Source organism: Fundulus heteroclitus, chromosome 22 (genome assembly GCF_011125445.2).
Source record: "Fundulus heteroclitus isolate FHET01 chromosome 22, MU-UCD_Fhet_4.1, whole genome shotgun sequence".
NCBI classification, from domain to species: Eukaryota; Metazoa; Chordata; class Actinopteri; order Cyprinodontiformes; family Fundulidae; genus Fundulus; species Fundulus heteroclitus.
The window spans coordinates 8,796,293-8,821,046 of NC_046382.1; the positions used below are offsets into that span (position 1 = coordinate 8,796,293).

Below are 24,754 nucleotides of genomic sequence, written 5' to 3' on the forward strand. Positions count from 1 at the left end.
AATTCCTTGTATGTGTTCGCATACCTGGCAAATAAAGCTGAGTCTGATTAGAAACATTTTCTCTTTGGCTTTCAATACTCGGTAGGGTGTTGGTTTCATGTTGATCTTTTGTTGTTTTACGTGCATGTTTAAACCTACTGGTTCAGCTGGTGTTATCTTGCTTTTATCTGTACAGCACTTTGGCCTCCGTTTCTGTTTTTAAATGCTTTATAAATAAATACAAAAGTTGGAAGTTGAAAGTTAAGCATCATGGGTACCACCTTGTCGGATGAGGCACTGACTGGAGTTAGACTCCATCCAACAGGCTGAATATCTTATTAGCTATGTTTAGATGCACAAAATTTACGATCGGATTAAAATGTATTCAGATTAAATAATCGGCTTTTACCGTTTATATGGGCACGCAATCAATTAACCTGATCACAATATACGTGTATATGCACCTGGGTGTATTCAGAACATAACCACTCTGATATACGCAGCTATCAAATTCCCCTAAAAAAAAAAAATAATAATAAAAAAACACAAAAAGGAGAGGAACTTCCGTCTTCTCCTTTTGTGAATAAAGTGGCTGCTTCTGGAGTCCGAGCTCCCAGGCTGGATTTGCACAATGTTCTAATTACGGTTAAAACGTTACTGAGTAAACAACAATTTTGTGCTTTTACTTCTTCAAACAGAAATGTTTTATCTGGAGCACAGACAGTTTTGAAACCCGACGTATTTCTTCCACTCACCGACGCGGAAATACGTCACGTTTACATCAGGCGCACATGCGCACTAAGGTCAGTTTGCCACATTCAGAATAACCTCAGCCTGACGAGAGTTTGTATGAACGTCCGGATTACAATCTAATTCCGATTGAGCTTAATCTGATCATCATATTCTGATTGGCTTGTTTGCATGACACTTTTTCATTTTATCTGAATATTTTTTTATTCCGATTAATATCAAACAGACTTTAATTCTGATTACTTTTGTCCATGTAGACGTAGCTAGTGACAGATCTACTTTATATGATATTTAATTTGCGATACTATGTTTTTGTGTAATGATTCTTGGATGTTTGGGTTAATCTGTCAATCTGTCTTTCCTGCGTTGAGCATTTTTTTAGTTGATTCCTCGTGTTTAAGTTCCGGGTTTTTATTCCTCTGTTGTTGCCTCATTCTCATTTTTTTCGGCCGTTTTGGTTCCCTTTGTGTATCCAGAGAGTTGGTTCAATTAAATTAAATTATTGTTTGAGCGTGCGCCTACCGTCGTCTGGTGGCCGCTTTGGCCCTCCACCTCAAAACATGAAGTTTTGTCTATTGTTTTTATTTTTAACGGGTGAATTCATTCTGATCTGGGCATTTTTACTTTCCCTACCTTACCAGTAACAAACACTCACTGACCCAAGATTTCTGTCCTGCCTCTCCTTTGCATAAATATGTTGTTAGAATGACATAAAAATTGAATAATTGGTTAGATCAAACGTTTTGTTGAACAAAAAGATACACATGAATCAAGAAACACTGCTTTAGACGACAGCAAGGAAAACAGAGGTTGATGAAATGCAATGCAGGAAGAGCTGAAGTTTAAATCTGTCATCACTCTGGAAATCGTCATCCTATCAGCTCTAATAATACCTAAATGAATGCTAAACATGATGTCCTGTTCTTTAAATACCCGTGTCCTCATCACTGCTGCACGCTTAGACACATGTGTCTCTGCAAAAAGCACCCGGCCAACTCTGACGAGAGGCGCAGCGACGAGGAAGAATCAAAGTTTAGGGAAACAGGCCAATCCAGTTTGGGTCACAGATTATCCCCTCTGTGCATTGAGGAAAAAAACAAAGAAAAGAAAAACAAAAACAATGCTGTTCATTGCAAAAGTTTCTCCTATGAAACAGAAGGTCACTGGAAAATGTTTGCTTTCGTCACGTGTTTTGGAAAAAGTCCAGAAGGTTGCGACAATGCGATGAGATTCAGTCACCTGCATAGACAGTGTGATGGAAATGTTCTCCACGGCTTTCACAGCCAAACTTTTATTGCATATGCATCATATTACTAAGACTATATAACTTTGCAGTAAAGGGTATATAAACCCAAAGAGTACACTGATGCTTGCGGTTGTCACGTAAGATAATATGGAAAGGTTCAGTCATATGGAGACTATTAGAAGGGACTAAGCTTGGCTTAATGTTTGAGTTTGGTGTCTGAAATACCCGGTCCATTTACTTATAGGAAGTTTTATTAATGCTTGAAAAACATTTAGCATGAAAGAAAAGTTAAATCTGTTTAGGGAGAGCTTGAGTTCGCATGAATTTGAGTTTAATTAGTGGTATCTGAGGGTAGATGCCACTTGTGCATGAACCCTGGTTTACGTACATTTCTTATTTTAACATTTCTAACTTTTCCAGACACACATTTCTAGATTTTTCTCTCAGGTTTAGATGTAGATTTAATGCTTGGTTAGACATTTTTTACCAGACATGGTTTAATAACCATGTGCCTAGTTCTATCCAGGTTTTAAGCTGCTAAAAAAATCTAATGATATCGAAATATTGGTGTCCAATCGGTTAAAACGTCAATAGTCCAAAATACTGACGTTAAAAATCATAAAAGCTGTGGCAAATCAAAGACGCAACATCAACCGCACTTGATTATTTTTCTTTTGGAAAATTTGGAAAAAAAGACCAATCTCAAGCTAATTTTAATGTTTTCCACACTTATCTAGACCTGGAAAACAATGATTTTTCAACACTTCCTGGGAAAATGGTGGTTCAATCAGAGTCACTGGCTCCAATCAGAAGCTTGAAATGATTCAGTTTGTCACGTTTTGGATTAACAAAAGTTGTCAGAAGTCGATCATTAACGAACATAAATGTGCGACGTTTGTCAGGATGCATGGACTTTCTTTAATCTTTGAGAAATTACAGCCAAATGAGGGTTTTACACAGCAGCTGGTAGATTACCATTTTCAGCATGGGCCTTCTTCTCCTCCAGAGTGACGCTGACGTCGTGAACGTCACAGTAAGCTCGGGTTAGCCGCCAAAGAAACTCCGAGCTGTGTCCAAACTGCAGAAGTAAGTGACGTCATTACAAAACGCTGCCATGTTTGTCGTTTTCAGGTAAGGAAACACGAAGTGAACGCAAGCAAACCTCGTCTCTTTGCTCCAAAAGGATGTTCAGGCTTTCCCTTTTGTCCGACTCGTCGCCCTGACGCAGGCGGTCGATTCTTTCGAGGAGGACGAATAAGTTGTCTTGAGTTGGCTCTTCGTCGCTTTCCTCTTCTTCCTCCGTGTCTGTCAGCGCCGTCAAGTACCTGTAATCAGAAGCAATAAAAAAAAAAAAGGTTTTGGCAATTGAAAGCTGTCAGTTTGCTATCAGCAATCGCAAATGAGCCCCACTCATGTTGATGAGAGAGCTGCGCTTAACACAGACAGCCTTTACTGGCAAGATGCTCAATTTCGGAGCGCACACATGTCAAGAAGGAGCCTGGAAGAGAAACAATAATCCTCTTGTGAACTGAGCTCTTTCTTTCGTCTGCGTAATCAAAAATTCGAAGCAATCTTGTCATAACGAGCATTTTTAATAAGCCAGAAGCTCCCAGGTGGTGATTATACCAGATCAATCTTCATGTCCTGTTTGCACACAAATGGCACCAGGTATGTTTACATAAGCAGGTAACTTAATTGTTTATGATTTTTAGTGGCTGACGTCCGACACCTGAAGAGTTTCCAGGAACATGGGGGAACTTGTTCAGCAGAGTAAGGCACGCAACACTTCCATTAGAGGTTTTATGGAGTCTTTTCAATCTGGGGGGGTGGGGGGGCTTGAACCGACAGCCAGAGCTAACACTTGAAAGTCAGAGGTAGAAATGTAGGTGTAATAAAGCTAAAGGTAAAAAAAAATCAAAGACACAGACACCATAAAAAGCCTCTATTAAGTGTTGGCAGCAGCAGCAATGTGCGTCATTGGTGGTTAAAGAATATTTTGGGCCGTGAGGCATGGTTTAGAGGGGAGGTGTCAGAGCGGGACGCAGACAGCAACGCAGTAGGCCCAACAGGTGTTTTAGGCCTGCTAACTCCAACGAATAACACACACTCCCAGTGCGTTGATCACAGCAAGGATAGGAGGGCATTTGCACTCCAGCAATGTTATTCAGGCTGGCAAAGACCAAAAACACAAATCGGGACATGCCTACAGGAATCCTGCTCTGTTTTAGTACCATAATGTTTTTCAGCTGGTCACTTTATTCATTAAACAATAACCGGACCCGAAATGGATAAGTTATGTGCGAAGACTCTGGGTTAAAACCTTTGATTAACTGATCAGAGCAGCAACGACCTTAAAGTTAAACATTTAAATAGCGACTTCTTCTATGTGCAATATTCACTACTAACCTCAAAAGAAATCTAATTGGAAATCTTAATATTTTGTGTGTATAAATTAGGGCTGGACAATAATTCAATAACAATTTATATCAGTTGATAGACTTATATGGATGACGGAGGAAAAAAAAAGTCAATAAAAAGTTCAATACAATAAGTTTTCCTTCCTTTTGCATTCTGGCCCATCATGCAGGTTAATATTACAGTCATTACATCCTACCAACCAATCACAAACGAAGATCCAGGAAAGCTCAGCCCCAAAGCTCCACCCCTTTTTAAAATACTTGCAGTTTTGGTAAAAGGTTGGTTGAATATTGGGTTGAGTTTGAAGACAGTGTTTGTCTTTATCTAAAAATAGGTCACTAAGCAACTGCATAAAACGGCCAGGGCTGGACTTAAAATACATGTTTTGTATTTGTTGATAATTATCGATATTGATCAATATGAATACTATTTATTTAGCTTCATTATTCAGCTTAAGAGCGACACAGATGGTGATAGACGACTGTCATCTCTTAGCAAGGAGACGACAGAAATTTGTGTCTTAGTGAGGACATGTGGTTGACCCAATTGGTACGAGTGACCAATTTAGTTCTAGTAAATCAATGCAGAGAACAACAGTTAAATCTCAGCCAAATTAAATAATTATCCCACAGCATCAAAACATTTGAACCTACCACAGTTAAATCCTGATCATTGTTTTAAATTGCTTATTGTACCGTTTATTCACCATACTGGTCATTTTACTAGTTCACCTGTTTGATGTTAATGCACACTCACCAGCATTTTACTGTTATTGCATGCTTGTATAAAACGGTTGTATTTGGCCAGACAACCAACATGAAATGGAGAAAACCAAACTGGACAGAGAACCAACGCCTCAAAAACTTTAGCTACTCACTAGCTACTACCGCTCGGCCGCAGTCTTTCCTCTGTTTAACTGAATATTAGGGCTGCGACGATTAGGCGACGTTATCCACAATGTTAATAATGAAAAATTGTCGAAGCAAAATATTCCTCAGTCGACGTGTCGTTTAAAAATATCTAAACATCAAGGTTGCAGCAGAGGGCAGTATAGCGTCAGTTCTTTGAGTGCAAAGATCACGCTGCTCAGCCCTGGAGTCGGAGGCTTTGTGTTGAATCTACCACAGCAATTTAATTAGATGATATATCTAATGGTTATTATTGGGTTTATTTCAGTGTTCATTCATCACTAAGACAAATGGTTGAGATTGAAGGGATCTACACGACAGGATGGTTTTATTTACCTTTAATGTGTGACAGGAGTTTATTTGGAAATGAATAATTAGCTCATTTTTAATATTGATGCTGGGAATATTGCCTAATTAAAGAGAAAAGGCTTGACTGTAAACATTTTAATATGCTTCTCATTTTTACACTTGGCTATAGTTTAAAATCTCTTCAAACATTAAGCAACGTTAAAAGCTTGAAAGTCGAAAGATTGTTTTAAAAAACACTTTTACAGCAAAAAAATCTACTTTTATAGAAATATTACAAAATAAAGTTAATTTTGAAATATTTTATGGAGGATCCTTTATAAAGCTAATAAAGGAGAGTGACAACAAGAGGCAATACAGAGGCGTTCAAAGGTGTGTAGGCAAGAACAGGTGAGTCCAAATATTTTTACAAGCAACTGAAGTGACGATGGAGATCATACAAAAAAAACTTGAAAAAACAATTAATAGATTAGTCGACAATAAAAATAATCGTTAGTTGCAGGCAGCCCTACTGAATATTGCATTGTATCTGAAAATGTGGCATTATCAATAGTTGTGCAATATTTTCTTTTTTTTGTTGCCTTTCTGATAAGTTCTCTTCCTGTTGCTGTAGAATTTAACTTTAAAATTAGATTGTTTTTCATGACCGATGTGGTGTGTAGCTCTGTTTTTGCCCCAGTCACTCCCGTCTTTCCTCATTCTGGGACAATAAAATAATTTATCTCATCTTATCTAACAAGTAAATTCATAGAACTGAACAAAGATTCAGTTTTTTTCATATCCACTGTGGTTGCAGGAACAGTGCAGCCGGTGCTCTACGTTTTCTAAATGAAAATAGATCCTCATTCAGTGGCAAAAACCGGGTTTTAAAGTCGGCTATTTTAACTATTTTAGTAGCCTATTTTAAAACTGTTTGCAGAAATGCAACTTAAGTCATCATTTTATTGAAAGTTACATATTTATAAAAGGATAGTGGAATAACCAGCAGATGAAACACCAGCTAATTATTGGTTTATGCTTCCTTCACATGCAGTATTTAAGCAGAAAAGTGCTAGAGCCTCCAGACTTATGGTTACCTTAAACTTTAATCTCCGTCTGTTTTTAATTCTATAATTGTAGGATAAAGCGCCAAATCCTTCATACAGTCTTCCTCTTTCACATTAACCCCAAAACCTAAAAGATAAAACTCAATTTATTTATTGGCCAACCCAGCTTAAACAGAAATCTAAATGGGCGTGTTTCCGTGTTTACCCTCATTCTCGTGGACGCTCTTTTTCGTCTGGTGGCAAAGATCCCAAAGCTCTAAGCTGCGACAAATGTGGTCGTTCTCAGGTTGAGCCGTAGCGAGACTCTTGGATTACTGGAGCTGTTTGCTTCGTTCATTCATTCCCAGATTCATTCATTTTTTTGACCTTGCATTCATTCAGTAGTTTGCTTTGCCACTCTCCAGCTGTTTACTCAGTGGCAGCACAGTGCTGAGCCATCAGCGCATTCCTGTCACGCCATTCCACGGCTCATGAATCACGTACGCCGAAAGAAAAATAGACACTAAGGCTCTTTTTGTATCACCGTGTTTATGTAATGTAACTTGATTTGCAGCAGTTATTATTTTATTCGCAGAGACGCTTGATGTGAAAGAACATGTCAAAATATTTCTTTAGGAATTTCACCACTGACCAGGCGCATAATGGCGCATTAGGCCCTGTTGTGTCTCACTTATGACAATAAATAAAGCGGCAAAAAAGAGGTGAAACTTGCCTTAAATACATTAAGGCAAGTTTGAATAACCATGCAGCAGGACACGTAATAGATGGTCAGTGTTTGGCAAAGTTACAGCATTCTATAAAATATGAATATATATGGTAAGTATATGTAAACCTACATGAAAAAAAATGTTTACATCATGCTAAAGGTCGTGAATCGTTTTGCGCCGTCTCCCAGACGCTACGTTAACTTGCACACGCCTCAGCTACTTAAGAGATGCTGCTGAACTATGATGCATATTGCAAACTATATTATCATGTGTTCAATACGCTGCAGTATGTTCACTGTTAAAATTTAACATTTTGTCTTATTTTTACCTGAGTGTGCCATATCGATATTTACTCTGGTATTTACACTTATCTTCTATTCTTGGCGTTTCTTTAGAACTAACTTTAGATTTGGCTAGTTTTTTCTTCTTTGCTAATAATTATGTGTAACTGTGTCTTTGCCGGTTACAGCTTATTAGAATAAAAGTGACAGAGGCCTAAACACAGCATCCATCCATCCATCTATCTATCTATCTATCTATCTATCTATCTATCTATCTATCTATCTATCTATCTATCTATCTATCTATCTATCTATCTATCTATCTATCTATCTATCTATCTATCTATCTATCTATCTATCTATCACCTGGGCAAGTTAACGCGTTAATTTCACGTTAATTCATTAGACTATTCACGGCGATATTTACTTTATCGCACATTAACGCATGTTGCTCACATGCTTTTATTTTGTGAAGGTCTATTGCTGCGGTGTAGGGGTTTGAATCAGAACAGTAGGTGGCGATAATGCGGCAATAACCTCGCTGTCAGCCAAGCCTCTGACATTTTCAGTTTAAAGTTCTTTCAGCAACGAATATGACAGAAACAAGTTAGTTGTAACCACTGCCAAGTTAAACTTTCTTATCACCGGAGCACCTTGAGCTTAACATATCACTTAAATACCAAAAACACTGTAGACATCACCAAACAATTGAATGACTCAGAGAAGCTAACCAGTGTAATGGCGAAGTGGATATTACTGTAGACCTTTTTTTGTGCTTCACACTTTGGTATAGAACATAAAATGGTAATGCTGCTCCCTGCTGTTACCTCAGAAATTGCCTGTTTTTGGTAGATTTTATCCCCATAAAGAGAACTCCCTGTCAGTGGCAATAAGCTTTAATTTATTATTATTGCTATTTTTTGTTAACATGTTTAAGTTGAGCTTTACACTAAATATGTGTTACTGATAAGTGCTACAAATGTTACAACACTTTTGTTCGTATGGCAGCAGAACATTAAAATAAAAGTGCTCTTTACACTACTTTTGAATTCATTCTTGGAGTTTGTAAATACAATGCGATTAATCGCGATTAATCGCACAAATTATGCGATTAATCGTGATTAAATATTTTAATCGTTGCCCAGCCCTAATATATATATATATATATATATATATATATATACACACACACACTGTATATATACTGTATATAGACAGACAGACAGACAGACAGACAGATAGACAGATAGATAGACAGTATACTATTTTTCATAGGAGCATTCAAACTCCATATTGCTTTTAAAGTTCTCTTCAGTTCTCCCACAGGTGCTGGGTCCCAGGTTTTAAATGTTCACTTATATACAGAAAGCCTATACCTTTTTTCAGGTATCACATTACACATGTCAGCTTAAATAATAATACATATGATTTAGCAATAGTATCAAGGTGTTACTCGATTGTATCTGTTACTTTATGTCTGTTGGTTGTGCTGTTCTTTTTGTGTCTCTTTCCAGGTGATGGAGCAGACAGAGGACGTTTTATCATTCTCTCCCTTTTATCTCTTCCTTCTTTCACCTCTTTTTTTTTTTCTTCTTGTTCTTCCTTTACTCTCCTACTTTCCCATTGTAGTGTCCATATAATTTGAAATTCTCTCTGCAGGAATCACAATAAAGCTATTTACATGCACAAATCAAGCGGAGCATTATAGCGAAAGCTGTTTGCTCCACTTGTGAAAGTAAAATCTGCCGAGCTCTATCTGGCATTAAGATATCAATTCTTACTGCCACATTGCTAGACAGGACACTGGGGAAAAAAAAAGAAGTTCTCTTCAGTTATAGAATAAAACACTTTTTTCCTATTTCAGTGCTCCGCATTCAGACAAGTTGACATTCACGTTGCCACAACTAAACGCCCCACTGCAACACTCCACCTATTGTAAAACGTTGAGGATTAGAAGCGTTGCACGTTCATTTTTAAACAGCGCTGGGAATCAGCCACTCAGTTTGAAGACCCCAGGGGGCAAAGAGAGGATGTCTCCAAAGCTTAGCGGTGCCAGTCTCTGCGGTTACCCCGCTCAAAACAAACAGGAGTTACCATCCCAACATCTCTGGGCCCGGGAACATGCTGTCCAGCTCATTCATCGCCTGTTGCCAGGATCAATGAAAGGCTGCCTTTAAACAATGTCTGGCTGACTGCAGAGAGCCCAGTTTTCAGCCTCCATCGCTCCTGAAAGCCTAACAAAGACTCTCCTCCGGGTTTGACTCCCACTTTCACTGCTGCTGAATCACCTCGCTGACAGCATCATGAATGCTTTTCACGCTGCAGCTGGAAAATATGTGGTTGAATAATAATAATTAAAAAAAGCTGTCACCTATTTGTCACAAACACGAGATGACATTTCACGGAGGAAATGAATGCGGTACTTAATTGTGCGTGCTGTTGTCAGTTTCGTCTGTACTGTACGGTTATAAATAGCACCTCTGATTTGGCTGTGGTGAAACTTTGTTCCATAAATAGCCGGGTTGACTTGGGTGGAAACTGTGGGGAGTTTGCACGATCCTATACGAAAATACCTTTCATAAGTTTCCGTATAAGATTATACCAACAAATGTCTACTGTTTTTCTGATTTATTAAGTTTCTGCCATCAAACTAATTTTCAACTTAGACAAATATAACCCGAGTAAATGCAAACCAGCCTGGCGGTGCGTGAGAAAGATAATGGCCCACTAAACTAAATAAGTGGTTGTGACACCCTTGGCGGCAATTGGCAACGAATATTTCACATCGCTGTTGAGGAATCGCTGAGATGCCTGTCAAGGGCAGCACCTCTTCTGAATTTTAGTCCAGACTTTGACTAGGCCATGTCATGTTGTTGTTGTTTTTTGTGTGGCTGGTGTGCTTTGGATCTTTGTCCTGCAGAAAACTCTGTGTTCTTGAGTTTAAGGTCACAAACTACAGGCCTAAATCTCCTTCAGGATTTTCTGCCATGGAGCAGAATTCATGGTTTCATCAATTACAGCAAGTTGCTCAGCTCCTGTAGCAGCAAAGCGAACCCAGACCATCACACGGCCACCAGAATATGCCTAGAGAATGACAGCGTGATATTTTAGGAGATGTGATTTTTCATCAGTAGTTTTCAGCTTGGATCTCTCCCGTGGAGGCCATTTTTGCCCAGTCTCTCTTTCTTATGTTGAATTATGAACTCTGACATTAACGGAGGCAACGAGGGGGCCTGCAGGGATTTAGATGTACTTTGTGACCTCCTAGAAGAGTTGTTGATGCCCTCTCGGAGTAATTTTAGTAGAACAGAATAATCTGTGGTGGGGAAATTCAGGGGCATCAGCAGCCAGTGAGGGAAAAATTTACAAAACGTGTTGCATTCATTAAAAAATGGCATGCTCGGATTAAACGAAATGTGCAACTGAGTATGGTGTTTTGAAAGTGTTCAAAATACAAATTCTAAATTAAAAATGGAAAAAGCGTGCACTTAAAAGCAAGGATGCAATCAACTTATTGAGGATGCTGGCAGCAGCGACGGTTATGAAGTCCAACAGCGGCTGGGAGGAAGGATCTGTGATGACGCTCCTTTGTGCACCTAGTATCCAGCAGTCTGTCACTGAAGGAGCTCTTCAGCTCTGCAACAGCTTCCTCCATGGACCATGTATGATGTTTATGCCAGAGTCCTTCTGTCTCCCTCCGCCTGAACTGGGTCGGGGGGGGGGCATCCTACGACAGAGCTGGCCTTCCTGATAAACTTATCTAACCACTTCCAGCCATTACTAGTGAGGTTTCTCACTTTTATGTGTTTTCCTTTGGACAACAGCCCTAAACGCGGTTCTCTGGAGTCTCTTATAGCCTTACAAATGGCTTTATATCATATTTCGAAACGATAGATGTCAGTGATTTTGTTTCTTATCCTGCTTCATGTGTTCAGTCGGGTTCTGTTTATTCTATGGGTTTGGCGGTAATCAGGATCATGTGGGTGTGTCTGGTAAAATCTAACAAAAAATGTATTTATTCAAAGTTAATTAAGGATTTAACAATGGGAGAATTTTATGTTTGCATAAGACCAGGTTTGTCTGGATAGCTCTTTTCCCTAATCAAATTACTTCTGCAAAAACAACAGGAATTGGCTCCCTGCTGTGTTTGGCAACAAAGATTTCTCCAAGTCATACTGAACCACGACTTTCTTGGGAGTAGCACACTTATTTCAGCGCCTAATACATTTTTGACCTTCATGTGTGTTTTTCACAGATATTTGGTGGTTCTTTTGTCTCTTGACATTAGGATTAAGCTTCGATCAAAGTTAGCGACTAGTCTTTTTTTTTTATAGTGAGTAAATTTTAAAATTAATAGAATCAACAGGAGATTAAATAATGACTTTCACTGACGTATATTATTCCAATGCCAGATATTATTGCAAATTCTTGGTTCTTATTATTTAAATCAATGATAATTCGAGCCCGACATTGTTTCCCCATACTGAGCAGTCCTAACTTTGCCTTACATCGAACGAATAGCAGTTTAGGTATCTGCAATTCTTCCTTGGCTGTATAAGACCTTTTCTTGATAATTAATATTCCAATAATTTACACATTTAGCTCTAAAAAGAAGTATTTGCATTGAAGGACGTGTAGTAAATGAAAAACCAAGGATCCAGGCTAAAAAAAAAATAGTTGTGGGTGGTCAAACTCGTCAAATTCAGGTCACGGCCCGGCCAGACACATCTGACGGCTCAACATGTTATTGCTTTGTTCGCAATGTAAACAGTTCTCTCACAATCTAAAGCGAATAAATGCGTTTGTTCGGCTGAGAGCCTCCAATTAATCCAAGGAGACGGCGGTGAATGTCTCAGGAGCTGACAGGTGTGGAGCAAAGCCTCAATGACGTCATGTGGAAGTTCGACTAAGGCTTTTAATCACAAAGCAGACAATGAGCGCCTTTTTCTCCTCCTTAACATTTCTGCGTGCTGAACAGGCTTGCCCTGCGCACAAATAAAACGCTACTTAACATCTGCTTAAATCAACAACTATCCAGTGTCAGAAATGCAATTTTTTTGGAAGAGAGAGAGAGAAAAAAAAAAAAGAGAGGTGGTACTGTCCTTAAGCTACAGCGACGTGATCCAAATAAACTCACCTGGAACTGTTTAAGGAATTACAAGTTCCTACAAGACGCCTTCAAATGAGGCTTCTGACAGCTTGGCTCACAGGCAGCATGATTGATGGGTCTCCTTACGTGCAGAGCGGTAACTCAGAGTCAGTGTGACACACGGGGAGGGGGGGTTGAATAAACGGCTACAAATTACAGTTTTGCAGATCTGCGTTGTGACCCTGCGGTTGGGCTTAAACTGTCTTGCCAACGCTGGTCACAGGTGAAAGATCTATGTACACATGCAGAACAAAGTCAAATTATACAATAACAATTCAAATATCTTTCCAAAGAACAAGGAGAAAAAAAAAAGCACCAAAAAAAACCATTAAGCTTGCATAATTTATCACTCCCACAGTGTAATAAAGTCTTGCTTTCAACCGTTCATGCACATCCATCATGTTCCACCACAGTTCAGTCCACTGTTCCTACTTCACTACCGCCCCCTGTTGGTAATCTGCTGCCAGGACAGAGAAGATCAATTACATGAAATTAAGTTTCCCCCCTTTCTTGTAAACTTCACTTGTAGCGACCAACATTTTACAAAACTAAGTAAAATAACTAATTAAGTTATCTGAGACCTTCTCAGAACCACCAACTTTAATCAATCATCGAGATGTCAAGGAGATGATTTTAAAGGCAGACCAACACAGAAAAAAAGTCTGAAAAGTGTGGCATTTATTTGTGTTGCCCACTTTTCTGATGCTCCTATTTAAAATCCATTGCAACCAATTACCTTCAGAATTGAATTAGTAAACAGAATCAATGAATGTTTATTTTAACCGTGCATTTATTGAATAGACTTGCATTGTGTGATATTGTAATGACGATAAATGTTATTTTTTTGTGCTGCAGAAATCCATAGCTAAGGGGGGACCTTTTGTTGACAAGACAACTATTAATTGGGGCTTTAAATTATTATCAAAATGCTGTGTGTGGAGGAAAACTAACATAACATTCCCAAGGTGAAACGTGGTGGTGGCAGCATCAAGTTGGACGGATGCTTTCCTTCAACAGGAACAGGCAAACTACTCAGAGTCAATGATGGAGAATTCATCACATTGTTTAACATTAAGTGGGAAAATCTTAATTGTTTTTTTTTCCTCCATGGAAGCATCTAATATAATCAATCCATCTAAAATGATGAATTAGTGCAATTACTTTTTTTTAGAGATACTGCCACAAAACGTAAATAAGTAGCGCACTGAAAGGAGTCTATAGGATTGTGTAAATAAACTTAATTTTTAGAAAAGTACACGCAGTGACAGATGCATGTCCATAAAGGTGTACATTTTAAATACTTTGTATTCTCATATTAATCATTATGGAAGTTGATTCAACACAATATCGTTTTAAGTTCATACCAGCCATCGCTACAAGGGCAGATGTTAACTTTCCAACAGAACAATAGTTACAAACATGCAGCCAGAGCTGCAGGTGAATTAGTTATATCAAAGCTTATGCTTCTTTTTCTAATTAGCTGATAAAAGACCTAAATCAAACTGAAAAGTGAATGTTCAATTACAGTTTTCCATTTAATCTGACAGTTTGTGCTATTTTGCAACAATAATATGTATAATATGATTGAACTTGACTTTGTAAAGTGCCTTAAGATGACATGTTTCATGAATTGGCGCTATATAAATAAAATTGAACTGAATTGAATTGAATTAAAAATGTGCAAAATCAGTTTCTCGGTGTGCAAAGCTGGTATCGCCTTATTGCAGAAAACGTGCACCAAAAAGGTGTTTATTTTTAACAAACTCAGGGGAAACAAATATATTTGTGTGCCACTTTTAACATTTTTATTTGTAAAACATTTCAGAAACCCATCCTTTTCTCCTTGACTTCCTAATTATGCACCGCATTGTGTTAGTTTAACACACATATTGAGGTTTGTTAATGTAATATGACAAACTGTGAAAGGTTCATGGGTTACTTAGACTTCTGCAGGGTGCCATAACAGCGTGTCGACTCCAAATAAAACTTAACCTGCTCCATTTACAAATTTGCAATCCAAACCAAACAGCAGAAACACAAGAATCCTGCTAATCTGCTGGTTTTCCACCAACTTTTTAACCAAACTTTAGAGCCTCGCCTCCTGCTGGGTTATGGCGTTGAGATATTTCCCTTGTCAGCCAGCTGAGTCGACACAAAGAGCTCCCCAGAAGTATGCAAGGATTAGAGATCTTAATTAGCCGCTGTAGGGGAACAGTACATACTCCCTTGGGTGCAGGACTTTCATCACTCCACACACACCTACACTGTTCATACAAATAACACAGCGGCAGGGAGGGCTCTCTAATTACGAGAGGTGTGTACGTTTTCTGATTTCTTTTATAGCAGAGTAACCTGAACTGTAATTAAGAGTATGCGATGTGGCCGCCGGCTCTTAACAAAAACCAGAGGACCAACATCTGCCAGTGGGCTCCATTTGCTCTCCAAGCCAATGGCACGGCTGATGGTAACGTAATTACAGGCCGGCTGACCAAAAGCCTTTCATGCAGTGTGAAAGGTAGCGCACCTACTGACTGTCTCGCTCCCTTCTTCCGATAAACGCACATGACCTGAAACCATCCGAGTCTGCATCCAGGTTTTGGGAGACGCCCGGCTTCAATCAGGTTACGCAACATTAACCGGGGGGGAAGTGATTTAAACGGTGCTGAAAGGTGTTTATATATCACAAAGACAGCACGCTCTGTGCAATTATCAGCAACTATACTGTGTAAAAAAACAAAACAACCTGAAAGCTTTGCTGTTAGCACTTTATAAAAACCTTTAGAGCTCAGTCTGCTAATAAAACGACACAAGATTAGAGCGTAAAGAGAGACGGATCTCTTCTTTTAAGCTCAGCCCGTTGAATTTAGGCTGCAAAAGCCACTGAAGAAGAATTATTTAGTGTCTGAAAACAGTTTTTGCATTGGTTTGGCCGCATTATCCAGCTAATAAGGTCCGATGAAGACCCGTTTTCACCTTTCTGAGAGGTACCACCGGATTTTCATTTAAAAGCTTCTCATATTTCAAAGAGTTCACAACGCCATGCAACACACCGAGGTTGTGACCAAAATTAATGACATATGTTTATATGCACATGCCAAACATCATATCAAATTAGGACAAGATGACCAGCCAATAAAATTCATTTTCATTGATTATAGGGATGCACCGATATGAAAAGTTGGGCCAATAACGATCCAATATTAATTTTGATATTTATTCTAGACCATATTTATGGTCTAGACTTTCACAACGTTTTCTTACGTCTTCTTTTGACACCGTGAAAAACGACCACACTGCTGACAACGTATCTCCACTTCATTTAAAAACAATCCTGGTTGTGATGCATTACTGTCACATGGCCAACAAAACCAAAAACTGCATGACCCCTCCTCAAATATGGTCACAAAGGGCAACTAGACAGAAACACACATCTATTGTTGATATCGGCCCAGTTTTGCGCATCGGACCGATACGTTAAAAAATGATTTAACCACCGATACCGATGTTAAAGCCGATATATCGTGAAATCCTAATTGATAGCTTGATATATTCCTAGGGCTGTATGATATCAGGAAAATCCTGCGATAACATTGGTAAATACTGAGCTGACTACGGCTGTTTTAAATGATTTTTTTCCAATTATGAATTGATTCTCATAAATTCCAAAAAAAAAAAAAATCGATTCATTTAATCAAAGACTGATAAAAAGAAATTTCACTGTGAAGCTCAAATGAGCTCAATTTGTGAATATGTGACACAGAGCTTCTCCACGATGCGCGGCATCACAGTCCCTCTCTGTGAGCACTGACAGATGTGCGATGGGTGCCCGCTGAAAAAGAAACGTCTCTACGTGCTCAGCTAATTAAATATTAAACCATTCCTTCCCCCCGCTTCCTTCCGTAGAGAAAAAGTGTGGGAATTGTAGGAATTTGACACAAGAAATGTAGGAAACCGGTACGCTCGACTATGAAGGTAAAAGGTCTCCGATCCCCGGAGAGTCTGTGCGGCTCAGAGTCTGCGCAGAGCCGACTTTAGCTTAACAACGTGTTAGTCTGTTTATTAGCTCTTCTTCTGCTCTGAGACCTCAGCAGGACAAAAACAAAGCACCAAGCTCCACCTAGTGGTCGGAGTCATGGACGCAGCATCCATCACAGGAGTCTTCACGCTCCAGTCCAGGAGGTGAACTTCTAATGTCATATTTTCAATAATGCACCAGGTTAGAGTCCAAATTTAGTTTCCTTTTCGGTTTAATAAAGTGTTTTTGAATTGAACTGAGTAGAAATAGCAGCTGTAGACGTCTCTGGTGTCTCTGTTTTCTACCCTGGATCTGGTTCGGTTTTTCAGGAAGAGGGTTTGGTCCTTACAGCCACCATCAGCTACCATTACTTTACTACCATCAATATATTGCATAACTACACAGTTATGAAATTCAGGTAACAGCTAAAAATTGGTTTTAACGCCAGCAATCCAATTTGAGATCGGATCGAATTGAATCGAAAAGAATCGATTCCAAATCTTAAGAATCGGAATAACATTGATTCTTGAAATTTGAATTGATACAACATCATCAATCATCATCATCATCAGGTGTGAGACACTCCCATTTCTTCTTTCCTCTCTTTCTCATCTGGGACGCTGGGAACGTTAGCAGTCTGGCGGTGTCATTTGTATCCGGTGTAAAGCTCTGCTGTCATTAGACTCATCCTACTGGCTAAATATTACATTACCATTTAAAATGCATGTTCAAAGCACTTGGAACAAAGCACAACGTATTAGCCAACAGTTGTTGCTCTCCAACCACTGCTTTGCTATGTGAATATTGCAGTGACGACATATTGCAACATACTTTGCAGCCCTACACGTTACCGTCTATTGACAATATCTATTTGACCTATTTTATGCTTATTAAGGTCATGAAAAAATGTGCTTGTCAAAGGCATCTGGTTAACCTTCCTTCCCCGCACACAGGGCTGGGCAGTAATTATCTGGATCTGATCCAAGGCTCATTGCATGCCAAACAGAAAGGGCTGCTCCTAGTTTCTCATGTCTTGTTTGGCATCCTGCACGCTTTATCTTATAAACTGATTGCCAACGTTGTCTATTTATATCATTACAAAATATATACCTATTGTTTGTGAGAAATCATGCAACTTTTCTTGTATCCAATATAGAGTTTTCACTGTATCCAGTGTCAGGCACAAGAGAAACGCAGAATCCCGCCTTTAGACCTTGGATTAATCTCTGTCATTTTACAGCAGGTCTTTGTTTTTAACAGGCAGTCGCCTTAAAAACAAACCCATCTATTGTTTACTCTATTCAAGGCGCCGCTTCATGGACGAAGAAGCAGCTTGATTAGTCTGTCATCCCTTAGCGCCACCTAAGGCAGAACTGTGTTGAGCCGGAGGCTAATCTGAAATAGGAATCGAACAAACCGGTTCCACAGGCAGGGACCATGATCCATCCACTTCCCATACTGATTAAAAAAAAGTGGAGATAAAAGAAGGCAAAAATTCTCACATAGACATCATGAGACAGTCTCACTGCTTGCATCCAAAGAGTTTTACTTTTTTATTAAAAAGCTGTAAAATCTGTTGAAATTATATGACCAAACCGTGTATTGATAATTTAAAAGGAGAAGTCCGGTCATATTCAGCAACAATATGTTCTAAAGAAATGAGAGGTCTTAACGGAAAGCACCGTCTCTGGAGAAACAAACACCGACCCGTTTTGCAGCAACAAGCCCTAGGCACCTTACAGGCGTTGAGTCGACAGTGAGCCGGCCTGAGCTCGGCTCCAACTGGGCCGTCAACGGGTCAGCGAACCTGCAGCAGAACGGCCGAGGCGACGTGTTACATCGGCCCAGTCAAAGCCCAGACATCCGCCTTATGGTAAAGGTGAGGTGGGACCTAAACAGAGAAACGCCAAAACCGATGGTCTGCAAACCTCAATAAGCTGAAACAACGCTGGAAGAGAGGCGACATTCCTCCATGACGACGTTATTGATGATGGAGTCAGACAGAGAAACACCACAGACAGACACAAGCTGAATAACGCGGTGCACTTAGTTTGTGCTCCATCTTTGTTTAATAAATATGGACAATGTGGTCTCAGTTGAGCTTTTTTTTTGTGTCCATTTTAGTTTATATTTAAGTAATTTAGAACCTGGTACGGACCAGTTTATTTTTATATGAGCAAAACAAAATACTTGATAGAAGATTCACTTTATTTCTAATTATTCTTATTTTATTAAAGCTGTAAGGGCGTACCTTGTTTTATACACTGCTCCTAAATCCGGACGCACTTTTAGCAGATTCCTGCTTATCTGACATTCAGAAGATTTAAATTTTAAGACCTTCTGAGGATTGGACTGCGAACTGCTCTAACCCAAAATGGACACTGCACCACACTCGCATAACTGCACATTTACACATTTGCATTTACACTGCTGAAGCCACTAAATGGACTCTGTACCACATTTGTATATTACACTGTTCTAATAATACTCTCCTGGATACCGTGAATAGCACACTGTCTATTTCCCCTGCATTGTTTACATAGTTACATTGGTTTATATTGTTTACATTTCAATTGTTTACATAAATCACTGCTGCATCTTTATCTTGAAATTTAGTGCAATTTACTGTGATTTTTCAAGCTGTATGCAAACGAAATATCGTTCTGTACGCACTTTGTGCATACAAAATGACAAATAAAGCTGTCTAAAGTCTAAATTATTATACCCTGAGTTTTTCTTTGGTAACCTAATCATTTGCCAGCAGACAAACTCACCCTCCCTCGCTCTCTGCGTCCTCGGAGCTCTGTCCCTCGCGCCGGGTGGCGCTGGCGGCGGCCCGTTTCCTCCTCGTCACGGTGGTCCTGTGCTGAGCGCCGGCCCGTTCCTCCCTGACCGGGTGCGGCGGCGCTGGCAGAGCGGTCTTCAGCGCCTTCATCTCTTCTTTCAGCTCGGACACACACTGGATCAGGGCCTCCAGGCGCTCCAGCACCTCCGCCTGACCCCTGGTGAGTCCGGGACCGTCCACCACCGCGAGGGCCGATCCCGGTTCATCGGCGCGGTTTTGGAAGAACCCGGGGCAGGACGCTCTTCGCTTGGACCTTAAGCTGCGATAACACACCACAGCCAGGCCGATGCCGGCCACTCCGGCCAGAGCTCCCAGGATCAGCACCTTGCTGTCCGTCTGAGCCATCCTTTCCGACCCGCGGAGAACACCTAGAAAACAGAGCCGACAACAGCACACAACTCGTTACTAACATTAAAACAGCTTTGCTTTAAGCACGTCAAAACTACAGAGACGGTAAAGGCAACAGATAAAGTCTTGTTTTGTTCAACCAGCTATGAGCAGAACATCATTAGATGTAGGAAGATAAAAACAGAACAAAAATGGATCGAACTCCACACGTGGTCACAATTTCCAAAATTGGAAATAATATTAACAACATAGGGCTGGATGATATGGAAAAAAAGCATATCGATAAAACAGAAATTATATTGATCAATATCGATAATCATCAACTAATTCAAAACATTTATTTTAAGTACAGGCCTGGCTATTTTATGCTGTTGCTTAGTGACATATTTACTGAATTCAAACTCAGCCCTTTATTCAACAAACTTCTTACCAAAACTGCAAGTTTTTAAAAAAAGAAAAGAAAAAACGCGTGCTCTCTGAACTCTTTGAAGGGAGCGGAGCGTTCCTGGGTCTGCGTTGTGATTGGTTGGGAGTATTTAATGACTGTAATATTAACCTACATGGCTAGAATGAAAAAGGGAGAAAAACTTCTCTCATTAATATACGTCTGTTGATCGATAAATATTATTACTGAATTATCGTCCAGCCCTATAACAACATAGTATGGCATCATGTGAAAATGGAAAAGATAAACAACTTTTTTTTAGTTAGTTTAAAGTTACACAAGTGAAGCGAAGCCTGTTCTCAGCTCATTGTGTAAAACCACTAGAAAAAAGCATCTAGAAAGCATCTAGTCTTAATAGCCGTCCTCCCTTTTTCCTGCTTATATGCATCGGCCATCTCTCTGCATGCGTTTGATGCTGTTTATCATATATAATCATGGATCATAACAGGATATATATATATATAAATTTCTCCCCAATATATCAAGATATATTGTGATATAACTATTTAATAACAGTGATATTTCATAGTCTATGATTACAGCATTTGTCATTGACTGACATTCCGGGTTTTATGTAATTCAGAGTTTCATTTTTTTATCATTGGATATATTATATAAACATGGTAAAATAATCATCATAAGTTTATACAGGCATCTGCTGTGGGCATTCTTTGCAGTCTTTCTGAGGCTTTTATTTTGTTTATGTCGATATGGTACTGACTGAAATTAAGAAATATATTGAAATATAACTTTTGGCCATATCATCAAACCTTTATATATAAAAAAACACTGAATCCTGAAATTGAATGAAAAGACATCTCAGCAACGTGTTATTGTGCATACAGATCTTACATCTTCAAGCCTAATGTATTTGTTTGATTTTAAGTGACATGTAGGGATGAAACCTCACATTGATGGTAAAATATGTGTTTTAAAATGATCATGATAGCTAGATTATTAATATTTCTTACATGTCCTGCCATTTTAACAAGACTGTGGACACTTTTTTTAATTATCTACTGCATTTTTAAACCAGACACTGTTTGGAATCACTATCAGAGCCCCGCAACTCTGGTGACCTCCTCCTCCGTATAATAAAATCTGGATTCTTAAGGTTGATTTTAACGTTAATTCCGGCACTCGTTGCTTAAAATGACTCGAAAGAGAACCGATGTCGTGCTGTATGAATTTAGTAATCCCCAGTTTACAGTGTCATTTGGCCTGGCCAATTAGCAGAGATAATTGGATCAGCAGGTAAACATGAAGCGCGGGGTGTTAGCTTCCGCTGGAACAAGAGCTGTCAAACTTATAAACAAACACACCAAACTGCGTCTGACATCTGCTTTAATCTCCGCGCACTCACTGCATGGAGTCTTTAGCGGCGTCAGAACAAGCTAGGTGCGTTAATTAGCAGCACCAAAGTCAAACCTAGCATTGACACACAGCTTGTAGCTAAACCCAACCGGTTTAAACCGGAAACAACCGGTTTGCTCCAAGTCAAACTCAATAAAGACGCATTCGCTCACAACCAGCAGCTTTAACAAAAACAATGTTTCCACCCAGAGGTAGCTTACCTCACAGGTGAGGTCGGGGATACTTCTGTTGACTTGACAGCTCACGGGTGCAACGGTGAAAACATTCCGTAAGGAAATAGCTGTCACAATAGATAGTTCCGAGCATGATGTTGACTAAATTCTTCGACTTTTTTTGTGATTTTTTTTTTATTGTTGGCAAACAACATTAAATAAATTAAGTACAAAATCATGTTTTAAAAAATTTAAAAGTCAATAATATTAAATAAAGGATACTTAAAAAAAACAATGAATTAAAACTGAATCAATGTAAATAATACATTAACATAAAACCGAGAGAAATACCAGTAAGACAAATTAAGTTAAAAATAAACCAAAGGGGAAAACATAATGAATGAATTAAATTTATTGTAAACTCAAACAAAAGGGAATTAAATATTTAGAGGTAATATATAAGAGAAGAAAGCAATAAACCGAATGTATTAAAAACTTAGGGAGAACTTACATAAAATAAAATGTAAAAAAAATTAAAAATGCTTGAAATAGACATAAAAGGGAAATATATAAAATATGATAATTAAGTTCACAATAAAATCCTAGTGAATTAATTAGTGGAATAAAAATAAAAATAATTAATTAATTACAAATGACATCAGGTGAAATGAAACTAGCAAGTAATGTCAATTACAAATAAAATACACTTATTTGACAAATCTTACAAATTAAAATTACCAATCCAGATGGTATTCTTTTCAGGTTATGTGGCTTTTCATTATTGAGAGCCCTTTCATTCAAAATTAAATAAATAAATAAATACTATTAATAACAGATGATTAACAAATATTCCATCAAATAAATACACTTTCCCATGACATACAACATAAAATATAGATACTTCTGTAATTTATTTATTTACTTCAACATTTATTTATTTAGACCTGTCCAGGGTGTACCCCGCCTCTCGCCCAGTGAACGCTGGAGATAGGCACCAGCAACCCCCGCGACCCCATGAGGGACTAAGCGGTTTGGAAAATGGATGGATGGATGGATTTATTCATTTATTATTTATTTGAAAATGCATTTATTTTTATTTAATTCAATATTTATTTCTTTATATATCTATTTATTCATTATTTATTTATTTACTTTTTTCAAGATAAGAGCCTGGAATAACAACAGACTTAAAACAATAAGTCCCAAATAGATAGATAGATAGATAGATAGATAGATAGATAGATAGATAGATAGATAGATAGATAGATAGATAGATCTGGAAGTAAGTAAATAAATAATTACCAAGCTAAGAATTCTTTAATTATATATTTTGTTTTATTTCTTGTGGACATTTATTTAATTGATGAAATATTCATTATCATTTATTATTAACAGCATGTATTTAATTATGTAATTCTGAATGAATCAGCTCTCCATATTTGTTTTCCCATACGGTACCATACGGTATGCTTAAAAGTAAGCATTTAATTTAAAATGCTTAACTAAACATAATGACTATAACAGCATATCCAAAGGTAAATCGTTTGTTAATGTGGGTTATGTTTTTTCTATATCTTACTAAAGCTAAGTTTGTATTACTATCAGGAGGACTTTGAGGTATTTTACAACAAGAGCCCTGACCATTGGACATGAAACTTGAATTACCACCTACATAGAAAATGGGGACCCATTTCATACACTTTTATTTTGTTTTCACTTCTTTGAACGTAATCTGTTTTTTTTCCATGTCAGTTTCTGTGTCCTATGATTCCTTTCAATGCCTGAATACTTGTTGCAGCTTATTCTTTGGAGCTCCCCCCTTGTACAACATACTTTGAAAAACAGGTTTAACTTAGATATTTTAGTCTGAACTGTTTTTGTGTTTCAGAGGTGATTAGGTCATAAACAATATCTGCATTACCTTGTCTGTTGCTTATATTATCTTTCCATGCATTGCAGCGATTCATGTTCCTCACACGTGAGCGGCTAATAAAAGACCAGCAGGTGATCAAAGTTCATCACAACAGCAACTGCAGGAGCTTAAACGAGTCAGAAAAACCTTTAACTTTTATGATTGTATTGCCTTCCTCACATTGAAAATTTGGTCTAAGTACATGCATTCTTTTATGATGCTATATAATAGTTCCGACTTTAATTCTTTAAAACAAAGCTTAAAGACTCACCTCTCCAGTAAGCCTTTCCCTCGACTGTGTCCCTGCAGTTAGTTTTAGCTCAATGTGCACTGTGTTTGAAATGTTGCTACACACATTCATCAACCTTGGACCTGTAGCCAGAGCACTGAGCTGACCTTGCTCAGCTTGATTTGAGTGCCATCTGATGAAGGGGAGAGTTCAGACGCTTGATTGAGTGCGATTTGAGAGGTGTGTTTTTTTTTTTACGTTGACTTTAATTATTTTTGGAAACCAATTATGCAAATAAATACAGAAACCCTAATAATCATTGGTATTCCTGACAAAATGTGTAAAAAAAAAAAAATTATATTTACAGTAAAATATTTAAAACAAATATTTACTGCAAACTAATAATTAAAAAAAATCGCTTATCAAGCATGTGAACATTTCTACAGTAATGACCTGTTTGAAGAGTTTCAGTCAGAGCTCATCATAACACTGAAACAGTTCCAGTGAAAGTCACTAACGATATTCTCATGGCCTCAAAATTGGGGCTTTCAGCAGGATAACCATCAAAAACGTACAGCAGTACAATACAACATTTGTGATCTATCTTATTTAATGCAAATTTTTCTGCAATAAAATATTATTTG

The 24,754-nt window shown here is 38.4% G+C and overlaps 1 protein-coding gene across 2 annotated transcripts in view; it reads right to left on the reverse strand.

The window, feature by feature from the left end:
- The window catches only part of LOC105926179 (regulator of microtubule dynamics protein 2), a 46,444-nt gene extending 22,228 nt beyond the window's left edge, over positions 1-24,216 (reverse strand). The window contains exons 1-4 of one of the 2 annotated variants that reach the window (XM_036126723.1): positions 24,153-24,216; positions 19,580-20,018; positions 3,138-3,300; positions 2,951-3,053 (exon numbers count right to left, since the gene is read on the reverse strand). In XM_036126723.1, the coding sequence (XP_035982616.1) occupies positions 2,951-3,053; positions 3,138-3,300; positions 19,580-19,995 (682 nt within the window). In that variant the 5' untranslated portion in view covers positions 19,996-20,018; positions 24,153-24,216. Of the gene's footprint in view, positions 1-2,950; positions 3,054-3,137; positions 3,301-19,579; positions 20,019-22,017; positions 22,086-24,152 lie in introns of those variants that run through there. The other variant, XM_036126721.1, reaches the window with a different exon arrangement.
- Between the last annotated feature and the right edge of the window lie 538 nt (positions 24,217-24,754).